Source organism: Dendrobates tinctorius, unplaced genomic scaffold, assembly GCF_039654945.1.
Source record: "Dendrobates tinctorius isolate UK_male_01 unplaced genomic scaffold, ASM3965494v1 ptg000115l, whole genome shotgun sequence".
Lineage (NCBI taxonomy): Eukaryota > Metazoa > Chordata > Amphibia > Anura > Dendrobatidae > Dendrobates > Dendrobates tinctorius.
Window position 1 is genome coordinate 14,509,714 of NW_027361783.1, and position 26,573 is coordinate 14,536,286.

The following is a 26,573-nucleotide window of genomic DNA, read 5'->3' on the forward strand; positions in this document are numbered from 1 at the left end:
TGGCCACAGTGTGCGTCCTCCATCATTGGCTGAAAAAGAGTGCTGGAAGCATCATTTGAAACGCGACTTTGGCGCTCTGCTCGCTGACCTCGTGGCCGACCTCACGCTATGGTCGGGTTTCGTTTCATGAAACCCGACTTCAGCAAAAGTCGGCGACTTATGTATTTGACTGACCCGTTTCGCTCAACTCTATTTAACACCTTTTCAACCTATGAGGTATAGATACGTTATAGGTTGCCTTCCCCTGTTTCATGCATGCTTCAGCGATGAGCCCGCAACCTTTCCAACACATGTCAACTGACCGGCTGTTATCATGTTAAGTACCGCTGTCAATCTCAGACATCAGCATTCATTAGCTCTGCCCATCGACGCCTGTGTCACATCACCGTGGGTCCACCGATGGGTTGGCATGACAATACGGGGTCTGCAGGAGACCCTTGTGGTTGTCATTGCTGGATTGCTGTAAGTGGTGTGGCTGGCACTCATAACAGATGAGCAGGCGATCGGATGATTGCAGCTTCTAGTCTCCCATAGAAACTATTAAAGCCAGTACATAGTAAAAAAAAAAAAAAAGTTTTAAAATATAAAAAAATAAAAGTTAAAATCACCCCCCTTTTGCCCCATGCAAAATAAAAGTTTTTAAAAAATACACATATTTGGTATCACCGCATTCAAAATCACCTGATCTATCCAAATCTAAAAATAATTAATCCTATCAATAAACAGCATAATGAGAAAAAATTAATACACCAGAATAAAATTTTTTTGGGTCGCCACATTGAAATAAGAGGCAATAACAGGCGATCAAAACATCTACCACACAACGGTTTCAATAAAAGCGCCAGCTCAAGGTGCGAAAAAATAAGCACTCACCGAGCCCTAGATCCCGTTAATTAGAGATGCTATGGGTCTTGGAATATTTTCCAAGACCCATAGCATCTCTATTTAATGGGATCTGGGGCTTGGTGAGTGCCACTTTTTTTTTTGTTTGTTTGCTTTTTTTTTACAAACTTTGGATTTTTTTTTCACCATTTAAATAAAAAAAGAACCTAGACATGTTTTGATATCTACAGTGCAATGACCTGGATACTCATAATGGCAGGTCAGTTTTAGCATTTAGTGAGCATGGAAAAAAAAAATATATATATTGTGGAATTGCACTTTTTTTGCAATTTCACCACACGTTGAATTTTTTTCCCGTGTTCCACTATGCTATATTGTAAAATCAATGGTGTTTTTCAAGAGTACAAATTGTACAGCAAAAACAAGCCCTTACATGGCCATGTTGATGGAAATATATAAAAGTTATGGCTCTTGGAAGAAGGAGAGCAAAAAACAAACTCAAAAATGGAAAAACCCTAGGTGGTAAAGGGGTTAAACTGATGAGATCAGAGGTAGCTCCTGTAACATTGACCTTTCTCAGGTGCTGGCTATGTAAGAGTCAGCACTCACTCTGCATTGAGTAAGCTCCGCTCATGAACGTGCATCACACAATGTTGGTACACTTCCCCTTTGTACATGTTTGGTCACTGTCCCTAAGAGATTAATGGAGACCATATGCTGCTCATTTAAAATGGCAATAGCGCATGAACAAGAATTATCGATGTGTGAATGACTTTTTCTAATTCGAGTGCTGCCCCTGTTTTGTATGGATAACGGCTATGAAGTAATCCACATGTTCGATTCTTTCCCCTAACCAAGGGGTTCGCGTGAAAGCACGGAGACGTATCCAATATTGGTCCAAGTTTCCAATGCATGTCTATAGATCCTTGAATAAAATCATCCAGCACTCAGATGCCATCCATGTGCTGTTCATTATTCACATAGTATTTGATAGGAGAAGCTGGAGGAACTTTTTTTTTCCCTTCCAAAACATACTTTTGGGTCACTGATCCCTCAGTGATAATGAATATTATATATATATATATACACTCACTGGCCACTTTATTAGGTACACCTGTCCAACTGTGTGTTAAGACTTAATTTCTAATCAGCCAATCACATGGCGGCAACTCAGTGCATTTAGGCATGTAGACATGGTCAAGACAATCTCCTGCAGTTCAAACCGAGCATCAGTATGGGGAAGAAAGGTGATTTGAGTGCCTTTGAACGTGGCATGATTATTGGTGCCAGAAGGGCTGGTCTGAGAATTTCAGAAACTGCTGATCTACTGGGATTTTCACGCACAACCATCTCTAGGGTTTACAGAGAATGGTCCGAAAAAGAAAAAAAATCCAGTGAGCGGCAGTTCTGTGGCCGGAAATGCCATGTTGATGCCAGAGGTCAGAGGAGAATGGGCAGACTGGTTCGAGCTGATAGAAAGGCAACAGTGACTCAAATTGCCACCCGTTACAACCAAGGTAGGCAGAAGAGCATCTCTGAACGCACAGTGCGTCGAACTTTGAGGCAGATGGGCTACAGCAGCAGAAGACCACACTGGGTACCACTCCTCTCAGCTAAGAACAGGAAACTGAGGCTACAATTTGCACAAGCTCATCGAAATTGGACAGTAGAAGATTGTAAAAACTTTGCCTGGTCTGATGAGTCTCGATTTCTGCTGCGACATTCGGATGGTAGGGTCAGAATTTGGCGTAAACAACATGAAAGCATGGATCCATCCTGCCTTGTATCAACGGTTCAGGCTGGTGGTGGTGGTGTCATGGTGTGGGGAATTTTTTCTGGGCACTCTTTGGGCCCCTTGGTACCAATTGAGCATCGTTGCAACGCCACAGCCTACCTGAGTATTGTTGCTGACCATGTCCATCCCTTTATGACCACAATGTACCCAACATCTGATGGCTACTTTCAGCAGGATAATGCGCCATGTCATAAAGCTCGAATCATCTCAGATTGGTTTCTTGAACATGACAATGAGTTTACTGTACTCAAATGGCCTCCTCAGTCACCAGATCTCAATCCAATAGAGCATCTTTGGGATGTGGTGGAACGGGAGATTCGCATCAGGGATGTGCAGCCGACAAATCTGCGCCAACTGTGTGATGCCATCATGTCAATATGGTCCAAAATCTCTGAGGAATGCTTCCAGCACCTTGTTGAATCTCTGCCACGAAGAATTGAGGCAGTTCTGAAGGCAAAAGGGGCTCCAACCCCTTACTAGCATGGTGTACCTAATAAAGTGGCCAGTGAGTATATATATATATATATATATATATATATATATATATATATATATATATATATATTGTGAGGTAGCGCTGTCATCTAAGTAGGGGATACTCACTTGCAGCCACAAAAAAAACAGATCCGGCACGGGTTTTCTACAAAGCAATCATAGACCCTTCGGTTTAATTCAGCATCATAAACCATCACAGCAACAGAAAATAGCATATAATCAGCATAGCGTCCATTACAGAGTTTCCCTCTGTTATCCTGTAGTCATATAAGTTATGCACTGTTCAATGCGCAGGCTTCCTAGCCCCAAGGTATCTCACCCTGTCAGAGTTCCTCATCCTGCTTCACACGTTCATTCCCTCCAGGGAACTAACAGGCACACGTCGCCATTACTCACAGCCACTTCACAGGCTGTTAGCCAGGAAGCCCCATCTCAGCGGAACCTTCAACACTGGACCAACTGGGTCCCAGCATTCACCACATGTGACCTACCCTGGCCACATTATATGGTTCATAGCCACGCCCACCGGGTCACATGACTCTGACCTCATCACAGGTCCTTCAAGAATTTACACTCTTTCCAACAGTGCTTTAAACACACCCCCTGGGTGGGTTTGTAGGTAACCAAGCCTGCCCATCTCTCTAGTTACCTGGAGACTTCTATCTTACACATTGAAACAACACCCCAGCAATATCATTGCTGAACAACACATAAGTCTCCATCCCAAAGCCACCCACTTTGGGATACATAACGGCCATTCAGTATTCTGCCATTCATCCTTTCTCTTGGGACATCCACACAGCGGCCCCCTAGCGGACACAGTGGTTACTACACCACTATATACTGTATATATATATATATATATATATATATATATATATATATATATATATATATATATATATTGAAAATTAAAAAGCCCTTCTGCAGGCAGGCACCAGCCGTGACACCTGCGCTGCAGCATAATCGAATGTGTAATGTGATTTTTTTTTTCCTATTAAAAAAAAAAATCCATCTGAAAATGGCGCTCGCCACGCTTGTGCAGTAGCAGATATCGGCTTGTATAGAGGTGATCCGAGAGCTGCTACTGAGCAGGCGTGGGCGGGTTCCATCTTGGAGGAGGAAATTTTTTTTTCTTCTCTAGCAAGATGGCGCCATCTGCGCATGCACAGTAGCAGCTGTCGAATCATTTCTATATATACCGATAGCTGCTACTGCGCAGGCGCGGCGGGCGTCATTTTCAAATGGATTTCTTTTTAATATCAGGATAACCTCAACCGTAATAATTATATGCACGTCACACATGCGATTATGATGCAGCGCAGGTGCCATGGCTGGTGTCTGCCTGCACAAGGGTTTTTTTTAATATGTACTGTATATATAATATTCATTATGTAAACTAGGGGGCAGGTCACTGAAGGATAAGTGAGCTGTCAGAAGCTGTCAGAGTGGATTTTACCAACCAAGGTATCATTTTAATCAGTATAACAGTGCTAACCTGACACTGTGTGTAGGTTACTGTGCACAGTCCTGCTGACAGGTTCCCTTTAAGTCCATCCTAAATGCCAAATTTAACAGAGAGCCTGCCAATAAACATTTCTGACTGAATATAATGCAGTGCTGGTGTGTGGCAAAAAATACAGAGCGCCAAAACACCTAAATTGAACAGACACAATGTACAGGTATAAACTTGGTGAGTAACAAAAATAAAATACTCAGACAAATTGAAATACAGTCGCCATTCCCCAATGAGAAAAGGGTGCCAATAGAATATATGCAAAATTTGCAAAGATTAGAAAAAAATGAATAGAAAAATGTACCCAAAAGATAAAGATATGGAGGCCTTTGTCCTGCTATCAGCTGGTTAAGGTGTGAGATCTGTCACTAACAGCTTTGAGGCTTGACTCTTCCTGCTGAGATAGGTGTTCTCATACAGCTGCATGCTGAAGGGGATTTTATAATCCCATGCCAAGTTATTATTAATATTATTTATATAGCACCATTAATTCCATGGTGATGTACATGAGACGGGGTTACATCAAAATACAAATATCACAGTAAACAAACTAACAATGACAGATTGGTACAGAGGGAAGAGGACCCTGCCCTTGTGTACTTACATTCTACAGTATTATGGGTTAGAGGACAGTAGGTTGGGGGTTGCTGTAGCTCCAGTGGTGTTAAGGTGGCCACATGGTCATTACAGGTTGTAAGCTTTTTTGATCAGATGGGTTTTCAGGTTCCGGCTGAAGGATCCAAATGTGGTGGATAACCGGACGTGTTGGGGCACAGAATTCCAGAGGATGGGGGATATTCGGGAGAAATCTTGGAGGCGATTAGGTGAAGTGCGAGTAAGCATAGAGGAGAGAAGCAAGTCTTGGGAGGACCGGAGATTACATGAGGGAAGATACTGAGAGACAACTTCAGAAATATACGGAGGAGAAAGGTTATGGATGACTTTGTAGGTCAGTGTTAGAAGTTTAAACTGGATACACTGGGAAATTGGGAGCCAGTGAAGGGATTTTCAAAGAGGGGAAGCAGGAGTGTAGCGAGGAGAGAGATTAGTCGGGCAACAGAGTTAAGTACTGACTGGAGGGGTGCGAGAGTGTTGGAAGGTAGGCCTCAGAGGAGGATGTGGCAGTAGTTGAGGCAGTAGACGATTAGGGCATGCACAAGTATTTTTGTAGAGTGAGGGTTGATGAAAGGATACATTCTGTAAATTTTTTTGAGCTGTAGGTGACAGGAGGTGGCGAGAGCTTGAATGTGCAGTTTGAAGGACAAGGCAGAGTCAAGGGTTACTCCGAGGCAGTGGAATTCCGGGACGGGGAAAGTGTGATTTCATTTATTGTGATAGATCAGTGTTATGAGCTCATTTTCTGCTCCACCAGTTGAGAGTTCCCCTTCCGTTCTCCCTCTTGTGGTGACGGGAGGTGGTGAGGTTGGTTTGAGTGGTAGTGATCTGCCACCTGGTGAGGAAGATAGTGATTGGATCTCTGGAGTATCAGACTGGATATAAGACAGCCGACGCCCTATCCTGTTGCTGGTGATTCAGTCTGTTTCTCAGGTCTAGGACTCGGCTCTGTTCCAGTCTTCTAAAGATCAGTTTGTTTTTTGCTAATGTTCACACTTGGTTCTTGTTGGTCTTTTCAGTTTTTGTGTGGTCAGCCAGCCCAGCTGGGCTGTGCTGAATTTCCACTCTTATTTGCCAAATTGCCTTTTTTTTTTGTCTCTTATTAGATTGGCCTCTTTTTGCTCTGTCTCAGAATATTTCAGAGTGCTGATATAGTTGGAGAAGTCTAGTGACTTCAGGGTTCATTTTGCTATCAGTTGTGTTGAACATTTTGTAGGGTTTTTTGGCAGACTGCAGACAGTGTCTTTCCTTTCCTGTCCTTTCTAGTTAGTCTGGCCACATCGTTTGCTCAGCCTATTTTCCTGCCTTTGTTTGTGTTTTCATCTTTTTTCACCGTCAATACATGTGTGTGGCTGTCTTTCCTTTGGGGTCTGCTCTGGGGCAGTTAGTTTTCCCCTTTTCCTGCTTTAGGCTTATTTAGTTTCTCCGGTTGTGACGAGGCGTCTAGGACCACCGTAGGAGTGCTCCACGACTGCTGCTAGTTGCGTGTTAGGATCAGGGGTCTGCAGTCTGCATAGTTACCATCCTCTTTGGTTTTCTGAGACTAAGCTTGTGTTGTTTTTTATTTCCTCCTCGGCTACCCGTTCATAACAGATCAGGTAGGGAAGGTATGCGAGATGGAGGAAAGATAATTAGTTCAGATTTGTCCACATTGAGCTGGAGGAGGATATAGCTGATAGACACTCTGGGTTTCTGGACAGCAGACAGGTGACATCTGGGCCAGAGAGGTAGATCTGAGTGTCATAAGATACAAATGATTGTCATGAAAATATATCACCAATAATCTTCACAGATACCAAAGTATTGTAGCATATAGAAAAAATTATGCAATCCTATGAAGCCCAGAAAGTGGCTCAGCTTCACAGGAATACGAAGATGGAAGCCACGAGGGCCTGCAATGCACACCCAGCTGCCATGGCAATCGATTAGTACTTTGTGATCACATCGCAAGGAGCATTGCACACAGCCTAGAGAGTATCCCACATAAAGTCAATTAAAACATAACCTTTGGGAGCATCTATTTTTCCCCTTATCAGTGGGGGGTGTCCACTACAGGATCCACTTGGGGCCTGTCCTTTTTAGGACAGGAGTAACGCTGGGGCACGACAGGGAGTGTAGGGGAATACTTTACATTAACACTGGTTTTCCCATGTCTCAGCTCCCCATAAGCGGATCTTCTCTCCAGCAGGATACGCCCTGATGCTGGAATGCTATATCTACTACCAATGGTGAGACCAAACCATTTTTTATTGAGCACTGGTTCACATGAGCACTTTTTTGTAATGTTTTTGTGTGTTATGTCCTTTTAATGGTTCATTAAAGGTTATGTTTTAATTGACTATATGTGGGATACTCTCTAGGCTGTGTGCAATATTTAACCCCTTTGGAATAGTGTCAAAAAACTCACACTATAGCGGAGTTCACCTCGCAAGGAGGCTGACAGAAGAATGAGATTTACCTCCACCCAGATCGAGTGCCTTAAATGGCACTGGTAGAGATTGAGAACCAATAATGTTTATTGTTTGCATAAAAATAGTAAATAATTTAAAAACCGGGGCTCCAGTGCTTGATGTAAAAGTGCTAAATTTTTTTATTGACTATAAAATATTACGCATTTCAGGATTCTGTCTATTATTATCTCATGAAGGTAAGTCCCCAAAAACGTGTAATAGTTGATAGACAATGAAATGATTTGCTATTTTATATCAAGAAGTGCTGGAGCCTGGGTTTTTAATTATTTGATTATTTCTTAGACATAAATAACACTACGGGTACTCAGTTCCTGATACCCAGAATTTTAGGTATGAAGGCTGCCTGAATCTACTCTAATGTAATTAAGCATTTTAAGTGGTTGAGACACATCACATCCTGATAAGGTTAGAAGCTTTCTTTTTATGCGATCGTTGTCATTAACCCTTACATTATCAGTAAGCGGCTAGCTGCAGCTCTCACGTCCTCTTAATTACATATACATCCTAAGACAAGGACAGTGACCCCAGCTCTGATTGGGTGCAGAGTTCACATGACATAACCTCGCATGAGCCACTGGTACCCAAGTGACAATACCACTAGTTGCTGCCAACTTTATCTTCCAAAAGGTAGGGGAGAAAACAAGGGGAAAGTTACCTTGGATCTAATCCTTATAAACAGGGAGGAAATGGTTGAGGAGGTAAAAGTGGCTGGGACCCTAGGAGGTAGCGACCATGCTATTTTAGAATTTTGGATAACTAGAGGAGGAAGACCTGTGAAGACTCAGACGTCAAGGTTAGATTTCAGAAAGGCAGATTTTAAGGGATTCAGAAAGAGAATTGGAGGGATCAAATGGCTGGATATCCTTAAGGACAAAAATGTCCAGGAAGGATGGGAAATCTTGAAAAATGAAATTCTCAAAGCACAATTGTTAACAATTCCGAAAAGAGGGAAGAATATGAAGCATTTTAGGAAACCAGGTTGGATGAACACAGAACTTAAGCACATGCTAAAAAGGAAGAAAGAAATGTTTATAAAATGGAAGGAGGGAGGCATATCTAAAGAAGAATATAATGCTGTCTGCAGAACTTGCAGGGCACAAATCAGATTATTAAAGCTGACAATGAATTGAGGCTTGCAAGAGACGTCAAAAGCAATAATAAAGGATTTTGGGGATGTGTCAAAAGTAAAAGAAAAGTCAAAGATGCTATAGGAATTTTACAGGCTGAAAATGATGAAATGGTAACACAGGATGTTAAGAATGCCAAACTTTTAAATTCCTATTTTGCATCTGTTTTCTCTCAGAAAGGAAATGTAACATCAACTGTTCTTCATAGTCCTATTATGGGAATAGAAGAATCCAGGATATCTATAAACAGAAAGATAGTGAGGAAACACTTAGCTAACCTAAATGAATTCCAGTCTCCAGGTCCAGATGAATTACACCCCAGAGTACTGAAGGAGATAGCAGAATAAATGTTTGAACCTCTCTCCATAATCTTTCAAAATTCTTGGAGAACGGGAGAAGTCCCAGAGAACTGGAGAAGAGAATATGTTGTTCCTATCTTCAAAAAGGGGAAGAAGGTGGACCCAGGCAACTATAGGCTGGTGAGTCTGACTTCTATACCAGTACAGATCTTTGAACAAATTATTAAACAACATGTACAGTATGTAAGTACCTGGATAAAAATGAAGTGAGTCAGCATGGGTTTGTAACTAATAATTCATGTCAGACTAACTTAATTTCCTTCTATGACAGATTCTCTCATTGGGTGGATCAGGAAAATGCTGTAGATATAGTATATCTTGACTTCAGCAAAGCATTTGACAAAGTATCTCACACAATCCTTTTTGAAAAAATGGCTAAGTATGGAATGGACAAGGCAACTGTTAGGTGGATTCATAACTGGCTTAGTGGTCGGACCCAAAGAGTGGTCGTAAATGGCTGCACATCCAGTTGGAAGAATGTCTCAAGTGGGGTACCACAGGGCTCTGTCCTGGGCCCTGTATTGTTCAACTTTATCAATTATTTAGATGAAGGAATTGAGGGTTATCTGAATAAGTTTGCTGATGACACAAAGCTAGGAGGGATAGCTAATACTAGAGAAGAGAGAGGATTCAAAAAGATATAAATAAACTGGAGCAGTGGGCAGCAACTAACAAAATGGTTTTTAACAGGGAAAAATGCAAAGTACTACATCTGGGCAATAAAAATGAAAAAAGCATATACAGAATGGGAGTATTAGGGCTAAGCAACAGCACATGTGGAAAAGACTTGGGTATACTAATAGATCACAGACTGAATGTGAGTCAACAGTGTGATGCAGCAGCAAAAAAGGCAAATGAAATTCTAGGATGTATTAACAGAAGCATACAGTCTAGATCACGTGAAGTCATTATTGCCCTCTACTCTTTGGTCAGACCTCATCTGGAATACTGTGTCCAGTTTTGGGCACCACATTTTAAAAAAGACATCAACAAACTGGAGCAAGTTCAGAAAAGAGCGACCAGAATGGTGACCGGTCTGCAAACCCTGTCTTATGAGGAAAGGTTGCAGGATTTGGGAATGTTTAGTTTGCAGAAGAGAAGACTGAGAGGAGACTTAATAGCTGTCTACAAATATCTCAAGGGCTGTCACATTGTAGAAGGATCATCTTTATTCCCATTTGCAGAAGGAAAGACTAGAAGCAATGGGATGAAACTGAATGGGAGGAGACACAGATTAGATATTAGAAAAAACTTTTTGACAGAGTGATCAATGAGTGGAACAGGCTGCCACAAGAGATGGTGAGTTCTCCTTCAATAGAAGTCTTCAAACAGAGGCTGGACAGACATCTGTCTGGGAAGATTTAGCGAATCCTGCTTTGAGCAGGGGGTTGGACCAGATGGCCCAGGAGGTCCCTTCCAACTCTACAATTCTATGATTCTATGAGCCCCCACGGGAGGTGAGTGAGAAGGTGTTGTCCTAGTAGTAGACAACACCTTTAAGTCATTTACTCCTATTGTAAGAGATTGACAGCAGCATTTAAAAGGTTAAATTTCAGCAAGATTTTTCTATTTTATAGTGAATAACTATTTACCCCTCTAAAGTCAGTACTTTGTAGAGCCTCCTTTTTGCAGCAATTACAGCTGCAAGTTACTTTCCGTAAGTCTCTATGAGCTTTCCACATCTTGCCGCTGGGATTTTTGCCCATTCCTCAAGGCAAAACTGCTCCAGCTCCTTAAGTGAGATGGTCTCCTCTGGTGAACATCAGTCTTGAAATCTGAGTACAGATTCTCAACTGGATTAAGGTCTGAGCTTTGATTAGGCCACTTCAAAATATCTACACGTTTCCCCTTAAATCAGTCTGGTGTTGATTTTGCAATATACTTTGTTTCATTGTCTGAACCTTGGACCAAATCTCAAATCAGTGACAGACTGAAACAGATTTTGCTGAAGAGTATCTCTGTATTTCGCACCATGAATCTTCCCCTTGACTCGGACCATTTTTCCTGTCCCTGCTCCCATCCCTGTTCTTGGGTTGATGAGCTGTGTTGGTTTGGCGTCAGACATACAGTTGTGTGAAAAAGTTTTTGCACCCTTCCTGATTTCCTATTTGTTTGCATGTCACACTTAAATGTTTCAGATCACCAAACAAAGTTAAATTTTAGACAAAGATAGCACAATATAGCACTGGTACATCCAACCTTTAGTTTGATATCAGCAATTTGGATTAAGATATAACCTTTATTTCTATTAGTATAAAAACATACCTCATAAGAAAAGTGCAAGGTGCTCAAAAATAGACAACATAAAAGAAAAAGCTGGTGAAATTAAAAAAGTGTTGGTCCCTATAGCTGCAACTAGAGGTACCCATCTCAGAAATCCAGACTTTAAAACAACACAATAGTCCCCATGCCAGCTTAAATGTATGTTAACCCCAATTTTTTATAAAACCTCTGCGGGTTCTTAGAGGGTTAATTTATACAACAGATGCTATGATTTGTGTCACAGAGGAGTTACAGTACTCAATATCCTCATTTGAACAGCGAACACCTCATCTGCCCTCTTACCAGAGGGGACAACCATGACACAAAGATAAGACATATAATAAAATAGAGCGGTCTCACCATATGGAGGCAACTAGATCATGTAGATACTTTCATCCCTATAAAGCGGTGAACATTATACCCCCTTCTCACAACGCGTTTCGTTTAGCTCATGAGGGGAGTGACGTGGGGTCGGTATAGCCATGCAGTCAGGGTGACCGTTTCACATAACTTGCCATCTTGTGTGAAGAAATTAGCGCGTCATCCATCTTTATAATAGCGCCTTGCCGATCGGAAGACAAACACTTCCGGTTCCATGATTACTCAAGATCCGTTCACTGGACCACAAACGTCATCAGCGCGCCCTCTGTGGAACGCATGACACGCTGAGAGCGCGGTACAGAGCTACTGCGCAGGCACTGCTAAAAGGGAAGAATGCTTTAATTTACACAACCCATCCGGGATGTAGAGTCCATATTATACATACAGCATTAAACCCATGGCCTCCTTATTTGGAGATAATTCAGTTACACATTCATAGCGGGCCAAATGTATAATCCATTGTACATGTATACAAAATGAATTATTAACCATTTCATTATGTACAGGTACCAAGTCACAGAAGGACTTTTAGGATATCCTTTAGGGGTTTTCCAAAGAGCTTTGTTTGAGAATACAGCACAATCCCCCACTTCTATAGAGGACAATGGACATGTCAAACTATGAAGAAAAATATTTACGACTGTACGTGCTGAAATAACTGACGTTCTCAGATGAACGGGATTTGGAAAAACACCGAATAGTGAAAAGGGGTTTAAAGACCTATGATAACACTAGGGTCCCTACACTATTTGTACCCTACCTAATGTGGAGATTGGCACCCTAAATCCTGCGCAGTGGCGTCCCCACTCATTGGCGGCTGTCCCTCTCTGTTGTCCTTAATGTATCCTATCTTATAAAAAAGAAATAAAGGACAGTTGATCATTAAGGCCCTTTGGAGGTATTGTTTGTAGCCAAAAGATCCATTTGGTTTCTTTTTGAAGGATCATTTGGTCCCCATTGCTGCCTCTAGTAGGGGGAGGGGTGATTTTTATCAATCCCCCTGAAAGTAATCATCTTGGTGTCGCCTTGATGATGCCTATTAATGTGGTTGGCTATAGTAGTGTCCCTTTCATTGGCAATATCACGTGTTATGAGTCACCGGAGGAGGAAAAACAAAAATACAAGCTAAGTCCAGAAAGCCAGAGAGGTTGGTAGCTAGCGGATTGCAGACCCCTGATCCTATTCACAACAACTAACAGTAGCCGTGGGGTGTTCCTACGGTGGTCCTAGACACCTCGTTCACAGCCGGAGAACTAAATAAACCTAAAGAAAGAAAGGGGAAATCTAAACTGCCCCAGAGCAGACCCCAAAGCAATAGACAGCCCCCAACATGTATTGACGGTGAAAACAGATGAAAAAACAGACAGAAAGATAGGCTGAGCAAACGATGGGGCCCTCACTAACTAGATAGGACAGGAAAGAAAAGCAACTGTCTGCAATCACGCAAAAACCCCGCCAAAAATAATGTCCAACACGTCTGATAGAAAAGGCCCTGAAGTCACTAGACTTCAAAATCACTATATCAGCATTCAGGTATATTCTGAAAACAGAGCAAAGAGATCAACTGATCAGAGACAAAAATGGAGTTCAGCCAGTCCCAACCAGGGCTGGCTGAACACAAACACTAAGTAAACCAGACAAAATCTCATGGAACAAATAGCAGAGCAAAAACTTAGCTTTAGTAGACAGGACTAAACTGGAGGCCAGAGCTCAGAGCAGAGAGGATCACCACCAACCCAGCAGGGCGTTGGCGGCCTTATATCCACTCAGAGATTCCGGATGTCCAATCACACTCCAGCTGTTCAGATGACAGATTTTTCCCATCTATATCAATTTCACTACCTCCTTTCACCAGCAGAGGGAGTTCATCGGACATCAAAGGTGAAGGAGAAAATGAGCTCATAACAATCACGTATATGCTCCCCTATTCTTCTGCGGAATTCTCTTCTCGTTTTTCCTATGTACTCCATTCCACATTTGCACGTTACTTTATATACAATCCCCACACTTTGGCAGTTAATAAAATGCCTAATGGAGTATAGATTGCCTGTGTTATTGATTTTGAATGTCTCACTAGGTGAGACCCATTGAGTACTCCAATTTTTACTTGGGAACTCTGCTGCTCCTTCTGGGTTACGTTTGATCTCTGTGCTACCGCTCTGATTAATGCCGCCCTTGCCCAGGCTGAGAGTTTCGGTGGGCGGCTCTCTCTTTGGCAGGTTTGTTGTGGTACCATGTTTATTCCATTTGATAAAAATGGATTTGACGGTGCTCCAGGCGATCATCACAGATTGGGATATGTTTTTTATAACCCAATCATGACTTGAAATTCTCAACAACTTTGTCCCTGACTTGTTTGGAGATCTCCTTGGCCTTCATGGTGTTGTATGGCTAATGGTCCCTGTTGCTTAATATTGTTGGATCCTTTGAAGCCTTTCAGAAAATGTGTGTATATACTGACAGACCATGTGACTCTTAGATTGCACACAGGTGGACTTCCTTTCACTAAGTATATGAATTATGAAGGTAATTGCTTGCAGCAGAATATTTTTAGGGGTTTCATTGCAAAAGAGGTGAATACATATGCACATGCCAATTTTTAGTTATTTGATCAAAAAAATTTAATTTATGCCTGCATTTTTCTCCCTTCATTTCACCACCTTAAACTATTTAGTGCTGGTTCATCACACACAAACTGGATTAAAAAATATTTATTCATAGTTTGTAATGTGGCAAAATAGGTAAAATGCCAAGGGGGAGAATATATTCACAAGTCACTGTACCTAGGGAAAAGCTAATTGAATAGGAAAAGCTACATTCTGGAAAGTAAAGTTCTGGAGTGGCCATCTCAGTCTCCTGACCTCAATATCATTGAGCCACTCTGGGGAGATCTCAAGCGCGCAGTTCATGCTAGACAGCCCAGGAATTTAGAGGAACTGGAGGCTTTTTGAAAAGAAGAGTGGGCAGTTTTAAAATTTGAGAAAATAAAGAACCTCCTCTACAACTACCACAAAAGACTTCAAGTTGTCATTGATGTTAGAGGGGGCAATACACAGTATTAAGAAATGGGGTATGTGAACTTTTGATCAGGGTCATTTGGATGTTTTGGGTTGTCGCTATGATTTCAAAAGAGAAAACACAGTACTTTGACAATAAATGGCTTCACCCAACCACTAACCATGAGTGGAGAAAGAGTTTTGGTGTTATCATTCATAGTCTCTGAAAAAAGGTCAAGAAAGCAAAAATTCTGTGGGGGTATGTAAACTTTTGAGCACAACAGTCTATCAGTGTATATAGTATGAAACTATAATAATATGAAACTTTTTTTTTTACAATAAGTTGATATAGTGTGTGTGTATGTATATGTGTATATATATATATATATATATATATATATATATATATATATATATATATATATATATACACATATACTGTGTGTGTGTATATATATATATATATATATATATATCAATTTTTTACAGTATGAATATTTACATAACTTTCCCACGATGTTTGCATCACAAAATAAGCTGTGAAATTGCATTTATTCATTTTACAAAACATTTTAAGGAATGTTCATTGCACAGTTGGTTTTATGTATGTCTAATTAGAATGTAAAATGGCTGCACAATTATACTTCTGGTAAATTACCAACTGTAGTTGATGTTTTTGTACACTTGCTGATATTTTTCAGTGATTTTTTTTTTAGACCTTGATAAATGATAGTATTTTTGCTGAAATGATCAGAAAAACAAGTAAAGCTTTAGTTTCTTTCTTCGAAATATCACAAGAACTGTAATAACTGGCATTAGCTCTGCACCATGCCACAGTAAAAAGAAACCATACATTTATGGGAACAGTTCTGTTTTTCTTAATGCGAAATACAGTTTATGATAAAGTAGTTTGTACAGAATAATTGGATACAGATCTACAAAGAAATTGAATTTCTAAGGAAAAGTATCAAGAATGATTTAGGAGGTGAGGTGTAAATTACTTGTGTTCACAAAGAAAAGGGATTGTTTAATTATGAAAATAAATACTTTTCTCTGTTAATTTTTCTAAGGTTCTCACATTAGCTAATAGATGGATTTCTGCTTAAATTGATTAATTATTTTAATTTATAAGTTATTTATTCTATGTAATGGCCAAGAAAGATGGTATTTTTATATTACATTCATTTCTTTACTTTCACACCATACTAGAATATTATTAGATTAGAAAGATTAGAAAAGGTCTGTGCTTCTATTGTTTTTCAGGAGCAGGGCCGCTGAGTGTGGTATTGCGGCACCATTTATGTCTATGACTTATACACTGATGACTTATTTTTTAGGTCTTTGGATAGGTTGCCGGTATCAGAACTTGGGCGAGGGGGGGGTCCAACATCTTGCATTACCACACATCAACTTCTTGAAAATCCCATTGCAGCAAGATGTATGCCCAGAACATTAGTGTAGAGTTAATACAATATGGCGCCATACACTATTCAGTAGCTGTTCTCAGATTTTGCAGCTCAGCTCATATTGAATTGAGTAGGGGCTGATCTACACTACCTAAGAACAATCACTCGTAACTCAAAATACTGTGAAAGAACAAACAAGCATAAGCTATGTGATTGCAATGTGAAAGTATTGAACAAACTGGGATGTCAAACTTGAGGGAGTCTCTAAAGCCAATTTCATATAAACATAATATGGGTACATTTCAATGGTCTTGTTATAGTCTAAACATGCTTATGGGTTTAATTACCTTAACTATTGGCATTACAGACCACTCTGTAGATGGACCCGCAGTCTGGCTAAGACTCGGGGCCATATCATGTGCACAGAAATGAAGCCATATTATGGGTCCAAATTACACTCATTATGAAACTGGCCTTGTTTTAAGCCATGACACTTAAGGACCTTTGAAAAAGCCAGTATACTAGCGAAACGAAACTACCTTCCGACGTCCCGCGCATCCGTTCCCAGTAATCCTTTGCGAAAATGCCCGCGATGACGTCCGTTCTCGCGGGATCGCGATGTCTTACATTGTTATTAACCCCTTTCCGACATTGGGCATAATAATACGCCGATGTCGGACACCCTCCCTTTGATGTGGGCTCCGACGCTGAGCCCACATCTTTCCCGGCACACGTCAGCTGTTTTGAACAGCTGACATGTGCCTCTAACAGGGAGCATTTAGCTAGTTAAATGCTGCTGTCAAACTGACAGCGGCATTTAACATGCGCTTCTGGCAAGCACGCCGGAAATCCCGCAAATCGGCGCCTGTGTCACATGACCACGGGTCGCTGATGGGTTGGCATGACAACCAGAGGTATCCAGAAAACCTCTATGGTTGTCACTGCGAGATTGGTTTGAGTGCTTCCCGGTGGTTGGCGCTCATAGCACTTTATCAATTCTGCTACATTCTGATCATTGCCTGTATGTAGCAGAGACGATCAGGTGATGGCAGCATCTAGTCTTCCATGAAGACTATTTAAGCATGCCAAAAGTAAAAATAAAAATGTTTTTAAAAATAATTAAAAAATAAAAGTTCAAATCACCCATCTTTCGCCCAATTCAAAAAAAAAAATAAATCAAATATCCACATATTTGGTATGGCAGAGTTCAGAATCACCCGATCTATCAATATGAAAAAGATCCCGATCGCTAAACGACATAAAAAAAAGGCAAAACGCCAGAATTACTTGTTTTTTGGTCGCCGCAACATTGCATTAAAATGCAGTAATGGGCGATCAAAAGATCGTATCAAAGTGGTTTCATTAAAAAAATGTCAGTTTGGAACACAAAAAATAAGCCCTTACCCAACCCGAGATCACGAAAAATGGAGACGCTCTGGGTATCCGAAAAAGGCACATTTTTTTTTTTAACAAGCTTTGGAATATTTTTCACCACTTAGATAAAAAAGAACCTAGATATGTTTGGTGTCTATGAACTTATAATGACCTGTAGAATAATAATGGCAGGTCAGTTTTAGCATTTAGTGAACATAGTAAAAAAGCAAAACAGTTGTGGAATTGCACTTGTTCCATCCATAATAAAGTGATTTAATGATTTATGCTTTTTACATGTTATTTACTTTCCTTCTGATGTATCCTTGTAGATGACTTTGGCCATACTGATCTCACATCTGATCAGGTCTTTAGAGAAAACTCCAGGATATCATTAAACTTCCTATACACCTTAATGGGAGATGTTAAAAAAGTGACTCTGCAAAAATTTGCAAATGGGAAGAAGGACTTAGTTGCATATTGTGAGCATCCACTGAATGGAAAAAGACTGCTACTATATGGATTTGATTTTATTAATCACAGTTTTGTGAACTGTTCAGACCTTCAAAATATCACTTTAATAATACACCAAGCTGCCATTACTGACGGAGGACTGTATCAGTGCCATTTTTGGTTAGATGTCAAGAACCATACTATTTCTGTAAATGTGCAGCTACAATCTATAGGTAAGGTCTTCAATATTTTTTTTATCTAGTCACTTTTATTGGAATACTTAATATCTTAAAATGTTAGCTTTTTTTTTTATATCCCTTGGATTCAGACAGCCACAATCGTTTATACTTTTCTATCAACTTAACTGTATAATAGTTTTTTTTGTGGTTCAAGTTGTATTTTAGATGATACTTATCTTGGATACATATTTTGGAAGGGTCAAAAAAAGTATTGGGGTTTTGTTTTACATTACTTTGAAGGCTATTACAATGACATTGTATAGTAAGGGCTAGAACTTCCTTATTCTTCCATAAATGAAGCTTCGGAAGACAGAAGATTTGAGGGCCATTTATAGGGCCTTTGCTTAACCACCCACCTTGTTGCAGAAGCACTTATGATCTTATAGAGGAAACCCTGTTCTTCTATAAAACTAAATTGGTGCCATGGTATCTATTGAGTGTTATGTTTCATCTTGGCCATTGGGATGGATTGTCGTCAGTATAACACCTGCAAGTGATGGCACTGGCACAGCTGTTGTGCTCCTTACTTGGTTGTAGTAATATAGTAGTTTACGGAAACGATTCCCTTACTGCAATGTGGTAAAATATCAAACTTATGTATGCATAACCACATTACATATTTGAACCCCTTCCCAACATTCAAGATATCTGTATTGTGATAATACAAAACAAATATTTTTATGATTCTGTTTTATAAAATTTTACATTTGGCATCCCGGTAATCGAGCTAACCCATAGTATAAAGCGAACATGTCATTGTTACAACATATCCAACTCTGTAAAAACTAAACCAAAGCAGAATGACAGATTTGTGCCATTTTTTAATTCAAATGCCACTAAGGCTGGGTTCATACTGTGCTATGACAGTCCGTTTAATGGACTGCGTTACAACGCAGTCCGTTAACGCTGCCATAGCCTCCCATTAACTAGCGCATCGCGACGTATGCAGTAAAGTGGCACAAGTTCGCGATGTGCCGTTAAGCACTGACGGAGCCTCAGACGCGGCCTGCATCTGAGGCTCCTTCACAGCCAGCGCTGATGATTCATCAGCGATAGCGGTCATAGCATGTCACCGCTAGCGCTGATGAATCATCAGTGCTAGCGGTATAGCATAACGCATGTCGCGTTATGCTATGGCGTTAACGCAGCCCGTCAACGCTATGTGTTGATAGGGCTGGTTAACGCTATGTGAACCTGGCCTAAAAGATAAAACTCACCTTGTAAAACAAGAAGCCCTCATGTGGCTAAGCCAACAGGAAAAAAACAGGAATATTTCAGGGACTGCACGAATGAAAACAAATCAAAGAGGAAAAAAACTGCTTGTCATTAACATGTCAATTCCCTCATTCATTTCTAAACAATAAATGATAGGTAAAACGGTTGTCTAGGGATTATAGAAAAGGCTCTTCTGCTTTTCTTGAAACCTGCCATTTTTATCCTAGGGTTGCATCTGGCACTGTAGATACTGGTAGTCCAGAATTGAAATTCATTTTTCCTATGCTTGGGCAACCCTTTTAGTTTTATACCGTTAACCACTCGACTAAGTCATGCACAAGTCTCTTAGTCTATGAATGAAAGCTTTGCACTTGCGTACTCTTAATTCAGCTTTTTCAATACATAGTTGTAAACAGGAACACAAAGAAAAAACAGTATGACAAACGTGCAAAATACTCTGTTGTAAAAAATATAACAGTAGACAGCAAGTGCTAGTAAAAAATGATAACAAAAACAGGGTATTTAGTTGATGCGTTATTTACAAAAAAATGTATTCTAAGCAACTCCACCAACGTCACGGTATACCCATCTCGGAGCAGTCCTATCTAATGTATTTAAAACCTCTGATGGCTCTTTATGTGCATGTCACACGAGAGGGGCGGGAATCTCCCAAACCTTACATAAGCAAGAAACTACGTTAAATTGTGAACACTGTCCAACCAACCTGTTCACTTTTGTTCATGTCACATGTGTTTTTAATCTAATAGTTGGAAACAGGGTGACATTTAGTTTCCAGATCTTTTCCTACTAAGTAGTAGATGAGTGGGTGAAATGCAGGATAGAAAAAAGCACTTAATTTTTGTCACAATAGAATTCTGAGGGCCTTTCCTGTACCTCAATCTTTAGAATTATGATTCACCACTTTTTTCTATTATGCCTTAATTTAAACTTTTATGCTCTGGGTTTTACTCAGAAGTTGAGTCATACTTCTCCATGGGAACCTATTAAGTGTTCTAAATAATCTCTGACATAAGTCAGCTGAATAGAAATTGTTTATCTATCAACAAGACAAATGAAAGAACCATCATATATACGGTGGTTAAAACCACAAAAATAAATATAATACCTTTTATTCTATTTATTCTAAGGTTCTTAGTTTTTATTTTCCTATTTGAAATTATTTTGCAATATTAGACATTATGTGATTGTCTTCCACTTGATATCAATTAATCTAAAAGCATGCTACTTACCATGTCTGCCCTTGATCATTGATGAGCGCTAAGATTTTTTTCATGTTTACAAATGACAAGCCTTCAAGATAAAACAGGTCCATGATTTGTGCAAGAATCCTTGACGTATGTATTAATATAAGGATCTTACCTTGTATTTGGTTATATTAGATTTGTATTAGTTTATTAGTTAGTCACAGAAGCTAAGTAAAGCAAATATTTTATATATTAAAATATTTTTCCTTAGACATATTTATTTTTATTATTTTACTCATTTATAGAGCGCCATTAATTCCACAGCACTTTACAGACACTATTAGCACTGTCCCCGATGGGACTCACAATCTAAATTCCCTATCAGTATGTCTTTAGAAGAAGTACCCGGAGGAATCCCATGTAAACATGGGGAGAACATAAAAATTCCTTGCAGATGTTTTCCTTGGTGGGATTTGAACCCAGGACCCCAGCGCTGCAAGGCTGCAGTGCTAACCACTAAGCCACCATTCTACATATCTTTCCATGAACACAAAATTTTTCAGCATTTAGGAGAAAGTTGCTTCTTATGATTAGAGATGAATGAATACTTCTGATTTCCGAATACTTCTGATTTCCGAATTTGCAATATTCGCCTATTAATTCATTGAATATTCGCCAAACATAACCGAACGCCATTCATGTCAATGGGAGGCAAAAACAAACGCATGCACAACACCTTATAATGGCCCCAACTGCTGCCAAAACAAATAAAATGAGGGACAGACACCAGGAAGGCGGCCTCAATTCACCCACAATCCACCGAAATATGTACCCAATTTTACAAATAAGTCATATAAAACATAACTTTTAATAGTGTAGTACAAAAACTTGGCACTCAAAAGAAAAATTGTTTTGACAGTTCCTTTATTGTAAAAGGCATCCAGTTAAATATTCTTCTTTTACTTCTTTAAACGTTTTCGGTCAAACAATTGACCTTCATCAGAAACAGAATTTTTTCACAGTTGGTTTTAACTAGAATGAGTTTACGAGAAGACAAGACAGTATGGTTAGTGAACAAATAAGTATATAACAAATATCTGAGCCACAGGATGCTGATAATGACCATATGAACATCATGTAAAGTTTAGACGAAAGGTCGATGACTAGATAAATACTAAAATAGCGAATCCTGAGATACTGTAAGGTTCAAGTGAGCTTAGTGAAACTCCAACTTTTAACTTTTAATAGTATTACTTAGAAAGAAAAAAATTTTTTCATTTAAAACAATGACAATTTATGACTCACAAAGAACAACAAACACTCATTTTTTGCCTGCAACAAAGATATATAAGGGAAGAAGGAAGGGTTCACCCTAATATTGCACTTATGTCTCCCTACCTAACTGTGGAGGTTGGCACCCTATACCTGCACAGTGGCGCCCCCGCTCGTGGGTGGTTATCCCTTCCTCTCCCTAAAGAATCCCTAACAAAAAGTATATAAGGTGCAATGGGTCAGATGTAAGGTACCATATGGTCAAATCCACATAGTGCCCAATCTCTGATATATCATATGGTACGTGCACTATATCAGAGAAGGGAATCCCTATAACAAGGGCATACAGATAAACCCAGAGAAGCAATCAATATACTGAGGGGTATATAGATCAAACAACTACTTCCATACCCAATATGTCATAGCATAGAGGTTATATGCGTATATGTAAATGCAGTCAATTAATTTGCTTAAAAAAACCTTTTGCAATCAGGTCAACGTGGTACTCCACTTTTGACAGTAGACTTGACAGTAGAAGGGACCCTTTCAATAAGGGAACAGACAAAAAAGCAGTTGTACTGGTATACATATTTAGACAATTAGTATTCAGCTGGTAAGAGAGAGAGCATATAGGTATATATCATATTGCACACAATCCCCAACACAATAAACTTAGGATAGAGCTTCGGGAACAAAAAAAACCACTTGTTAAGCAGCTCAAAGAGTGCTTTCATATGCATTAATAGTTGGCTAGCACATTGCTATTGCACATTTCCCTTAGTTTAGGAAAGCAATTATAGCATATCAGTTTTTCCCAGCTACTACCCTTATGGTGAGTCCACTATGCATGTACTCCATGCATTTCACTGTCATGGTGCTCTTTAGGAAACATACTGGGTAGGTATATATGAAGAAAGAATAACTTATAGTGTCAACGAAGAAAAGGGTCATAGACAGCATAGTGGTGATGCCCATCAGCTCGAGTCATGGAGCCACTATCCACTCTGTTGTGCAGGTGCACGAGCTGGTCTAAAAAAAAAAAGTGTCAAAGGAATCACAGAAATTGCTTCATCACTTCCACCACTGCTTCTGCTGCTGCTACTGTTTTGGTGTTGATGAACTGACGTGTCGAAGGTTTGTGTAAAAGCATGTTTCGATACTCCAGCATTCGCGGGTCCTTTTCCAGGGCAGAAAGCATCTGGCAAAATTTGGATTTAAACCGTGGATCTCAGAGGTGTATCTAGGCTTTCTGGCACCCGGGGCAAGAATTACGTTCGGCGCACCCCCCTACGTACATGTGCATTTGCACAGTCAGTCATGTACCGACGAGCTGCTCTCCCCAATGCTTTCAATGTTCAGTGAAAAACTGAGAGAAGCAGGAAGAGAAGCTCGTTGTCACAGGACCATAAGTATGAAAGTCACATATGAGTGAAGTGTCCATGTGATGACTGCTGGAACCTGCAGAGCTGAATCCTGACATTGCAGACTTCTGAATTCTGACAACTAATGCACTGCACACTTTTAGGATTCTCCCTTGCTGGTGGCAAGAGTGGACAGTCTTGTCAGCACAAGCATGTGATTAGTATACTTCTGGCCACATTCCGACTAGACGTGCCCGGCCTCGCTCCATTTATTTTCTTTAAGTGAGGCCACACATGTCTAGTCAGCATGTGACCACATGTATGTAAATCACCGGCACGAGAGAATCCTGACAGTGTGTAGTGCACACTGTGAGAATTCAGAAGTCTGCAGTCACATAGAATGACTGCAGACTCACCACAAACCTGGACAACCCCTTCAATGCTCCTAACATAAATACAAACCTGAGAATTAGCTCAGTATCAAAAATAATATATGCATCCAGGTACCTTATAGATGACATCGTCTCTGGAGTCGTTCTCCTACTTTCCTTCCTCTTGTCCAGACCCCATGATGAGTTTTCTCATCCACAGCTATCTCTGCAGACTTCCATAATCTCCGGTCTTCTGCAGCAAATTTCCACAAGATGACTTTAAAGATACCAGTGTCATTATAATGCTCCTGAATAAAAATATCTGCCCTATGCTGAGCCATCAATAAATAATTGTCCCTTACTGTATTGTCTACACAAAATATAGCCCCATGCTGTCCCTCTTATGGTACTTGCTCTTCACACTGACCTTTCCCTTCCAGACTGGACCCCTTTTCACACTGTCCACTCACACTGTGTCCTCCCTATAGGGCTCAGTCTCTATACCGTACCCTTTCATCACATTCCTCCTTGGTATACTGTCCCTTTACACTGTCCCCCCATGCTGCACCCTCACTACTCATTCTCTATACTGTGCCCACTCACTTTTCTCCCCCCATACTGTAACCTCACACTATTCCCCCTCCCTCCTCATACTGTCTCCTCTAATCCTCCCTGTTCACCATACTGTCTCCCCAAATATTTACCAAATCTCCCCACACGCATCAAATGCGTGTTGGTCAGTGACATCACTAAGGAAAAGGATCGCCCCCAGGGCTGTGGGGTTACTCGGTACCGGGCCGGTGTCTCAGAGGGATGTGTCACGGTGGCGGTGACCCGGTCCGTGGCCCTGGGCATCCATTCAAAAGAGGTGAAACGTAGCTGAATAAAGTTTATAGGTAGATGATACATGACGCCACCTGTGGTGCTCGGCAATGAAGGGGTTAAGCCGACCCTGCGGTGCAGATCCTCTGGGACAGATGGTATAAGGCAGCAAAGATGTGATAGCTCCCCACAGGTAGAGCTGTAGTCCCAGGGCAGTAGTAATAGGTGTTGAGGAAAAGGGTGTAGTGTTAGGCACAGAGATGTAGCAGTGCTGAAGGGGTTGCAGGAAGAAGGCAATGACACAACAGGGTGCAGTTTCCTTTACCTTTACTTTGCTTTGTATGTGCAGTCTAGGATCCAGATTACAGATGGAACAGGAGTTAATCAGCCTGGAAGCAACTTAGGAATCTCTCTATGCAGATGGGTTGTGTGGTCTCCTTTCTAGCGCTTATCTGAGGCACATGCAGTTCAGAGTTACACTGAAAGTTCCTCTTGCTTGCTTTCTTTTAGAACTCCCCTAGTATGGCAGGCAGCCGTAGCCTCCACTTTCTGGCTCACACACGTTGCTGCTGTGCCTCAGAGTCTTAGTTGGGAACAGAGCATTTACAGCCTCTGTTTTTTTGCTGCAGGACATCAGCATCCATACAACCTCGAATTCCGTAAAATGCACTACAGCTAGAAGTGAGCCTGACTTCAGCTCAATCCTCCAGCTCATCTCTCCCACGTCCACACACTTTGCCTTCTCCACACGAACTCTCCTAACTTCCCTTTCCTGGCCACAGAGAGCAGCTCCTCAGCAGTTTGGGTTCAGAGCTCCCTCTGCTGGCCTGGAGTGGGAACTGTGCTGTGTGCTGGATTTACCTGACAGAGAGATCCTTCATTGCTTCCAAGCATGACATCACCTTCCCTAGGAGAAAGGTAATGCCACTGTGGCGAACATACTCCTGGGGGCGCCACAGAGACACACTGGTCAGTGGGTGCTCTTGTCTGCTGGCCTGGCTGTCTTTCGAGAGCCTGAAAAAACCAGGGCTCATCCCACTGAATGCCTGCACTCGATCCCCACTGGTAGAACACCACTCAGACAACACAGGGTGAGGGGAACACACATTGGTAAGACTATTGGTTTACCAACAGAAAAAAACACAGAGGTGCAACGACTATGGTCACAGCGATGAAGGCCACGAGCAGGCACGGGGGTACAGATGCCTGCTTCTGTCTCACTGAAGACGCAGATCCAGATGACATGCATTGTGTTGCAGAGACCCGTCGGGTTCCTGCACTGCGATACATGCTGCACTGCGACACATGCAGTGGCTGTGAGCTGACATGCAGCCACAGGGAGGGGCGCATGACAATGGCGCACACTCCGATGTCAGCTGATGGGCTGTGCGGTGAATACAAAAAACACTGGGTGATGTGGGAGCAGAGGAAAGGTGAGTAGAATGTTTTTGTTTTTAATTATGCATTAGGGGCAAAACGGGGACACATACACTAGGATTGGGGAACATGTAAACCAGGATGCGGACATATATACCAGGAAGTGGGCATATATACCAGGATGGAGACCATTTGGACCATACCAGGATGGGGACCATATATACCAGCATTGGGACATATACTGTATACCAGGATGCGTTCATATACACCAGGATGATGGGCATATATACCAGGATGGGGGACATTTCACTAGATAATGAAAGGGGCAATTCATAAGTCTTTATAGAATTTAGAACACTATAGGGGCCCATACATCTGACCAACGTGTGTCTGGGGGGGGCAGGTCCAAATTTGGCACTGGGGCCCATCGGACTTCAGTTACACTACTGCAGAAACATACATTCTCAGCAAGTACACAAGGTGGTACAAGTGGCAGAATTTCACCTTTCTGCTGTGCCTTCTGGGCTTCCAAGAACATATATTTCTGCCAGCAGCTTCCTGCTTTTGGTGGGCTCCCACTGAGATGATGTATTAGATTGGACCTGCAGTCCCATGTAACTC

General features: G+C 41.0%; 1 protein-coding gene across 1 annotated transcript in view; it reads left to right on the forward strand.

Annotated features, from left to right (window-relative positions):
• The window catches only part of CD226 (CD226 molecule), an 85,067-nt gene that overhangs the window by 11,795 nt on the left and 46,699 nt on the right, over positions 1-26,573 (forward strand). The window contains exon 3 of the mRNA XM_073590057.1: positions 17,970-18,323. Within this exon, the coding sequence (XP_073446158.1) occupies positions 17,970-18,323 (354 nt within the window). The remainder of the gene's footprint in view (positions 1-17,969; positions 18,324-26,573) is intronic.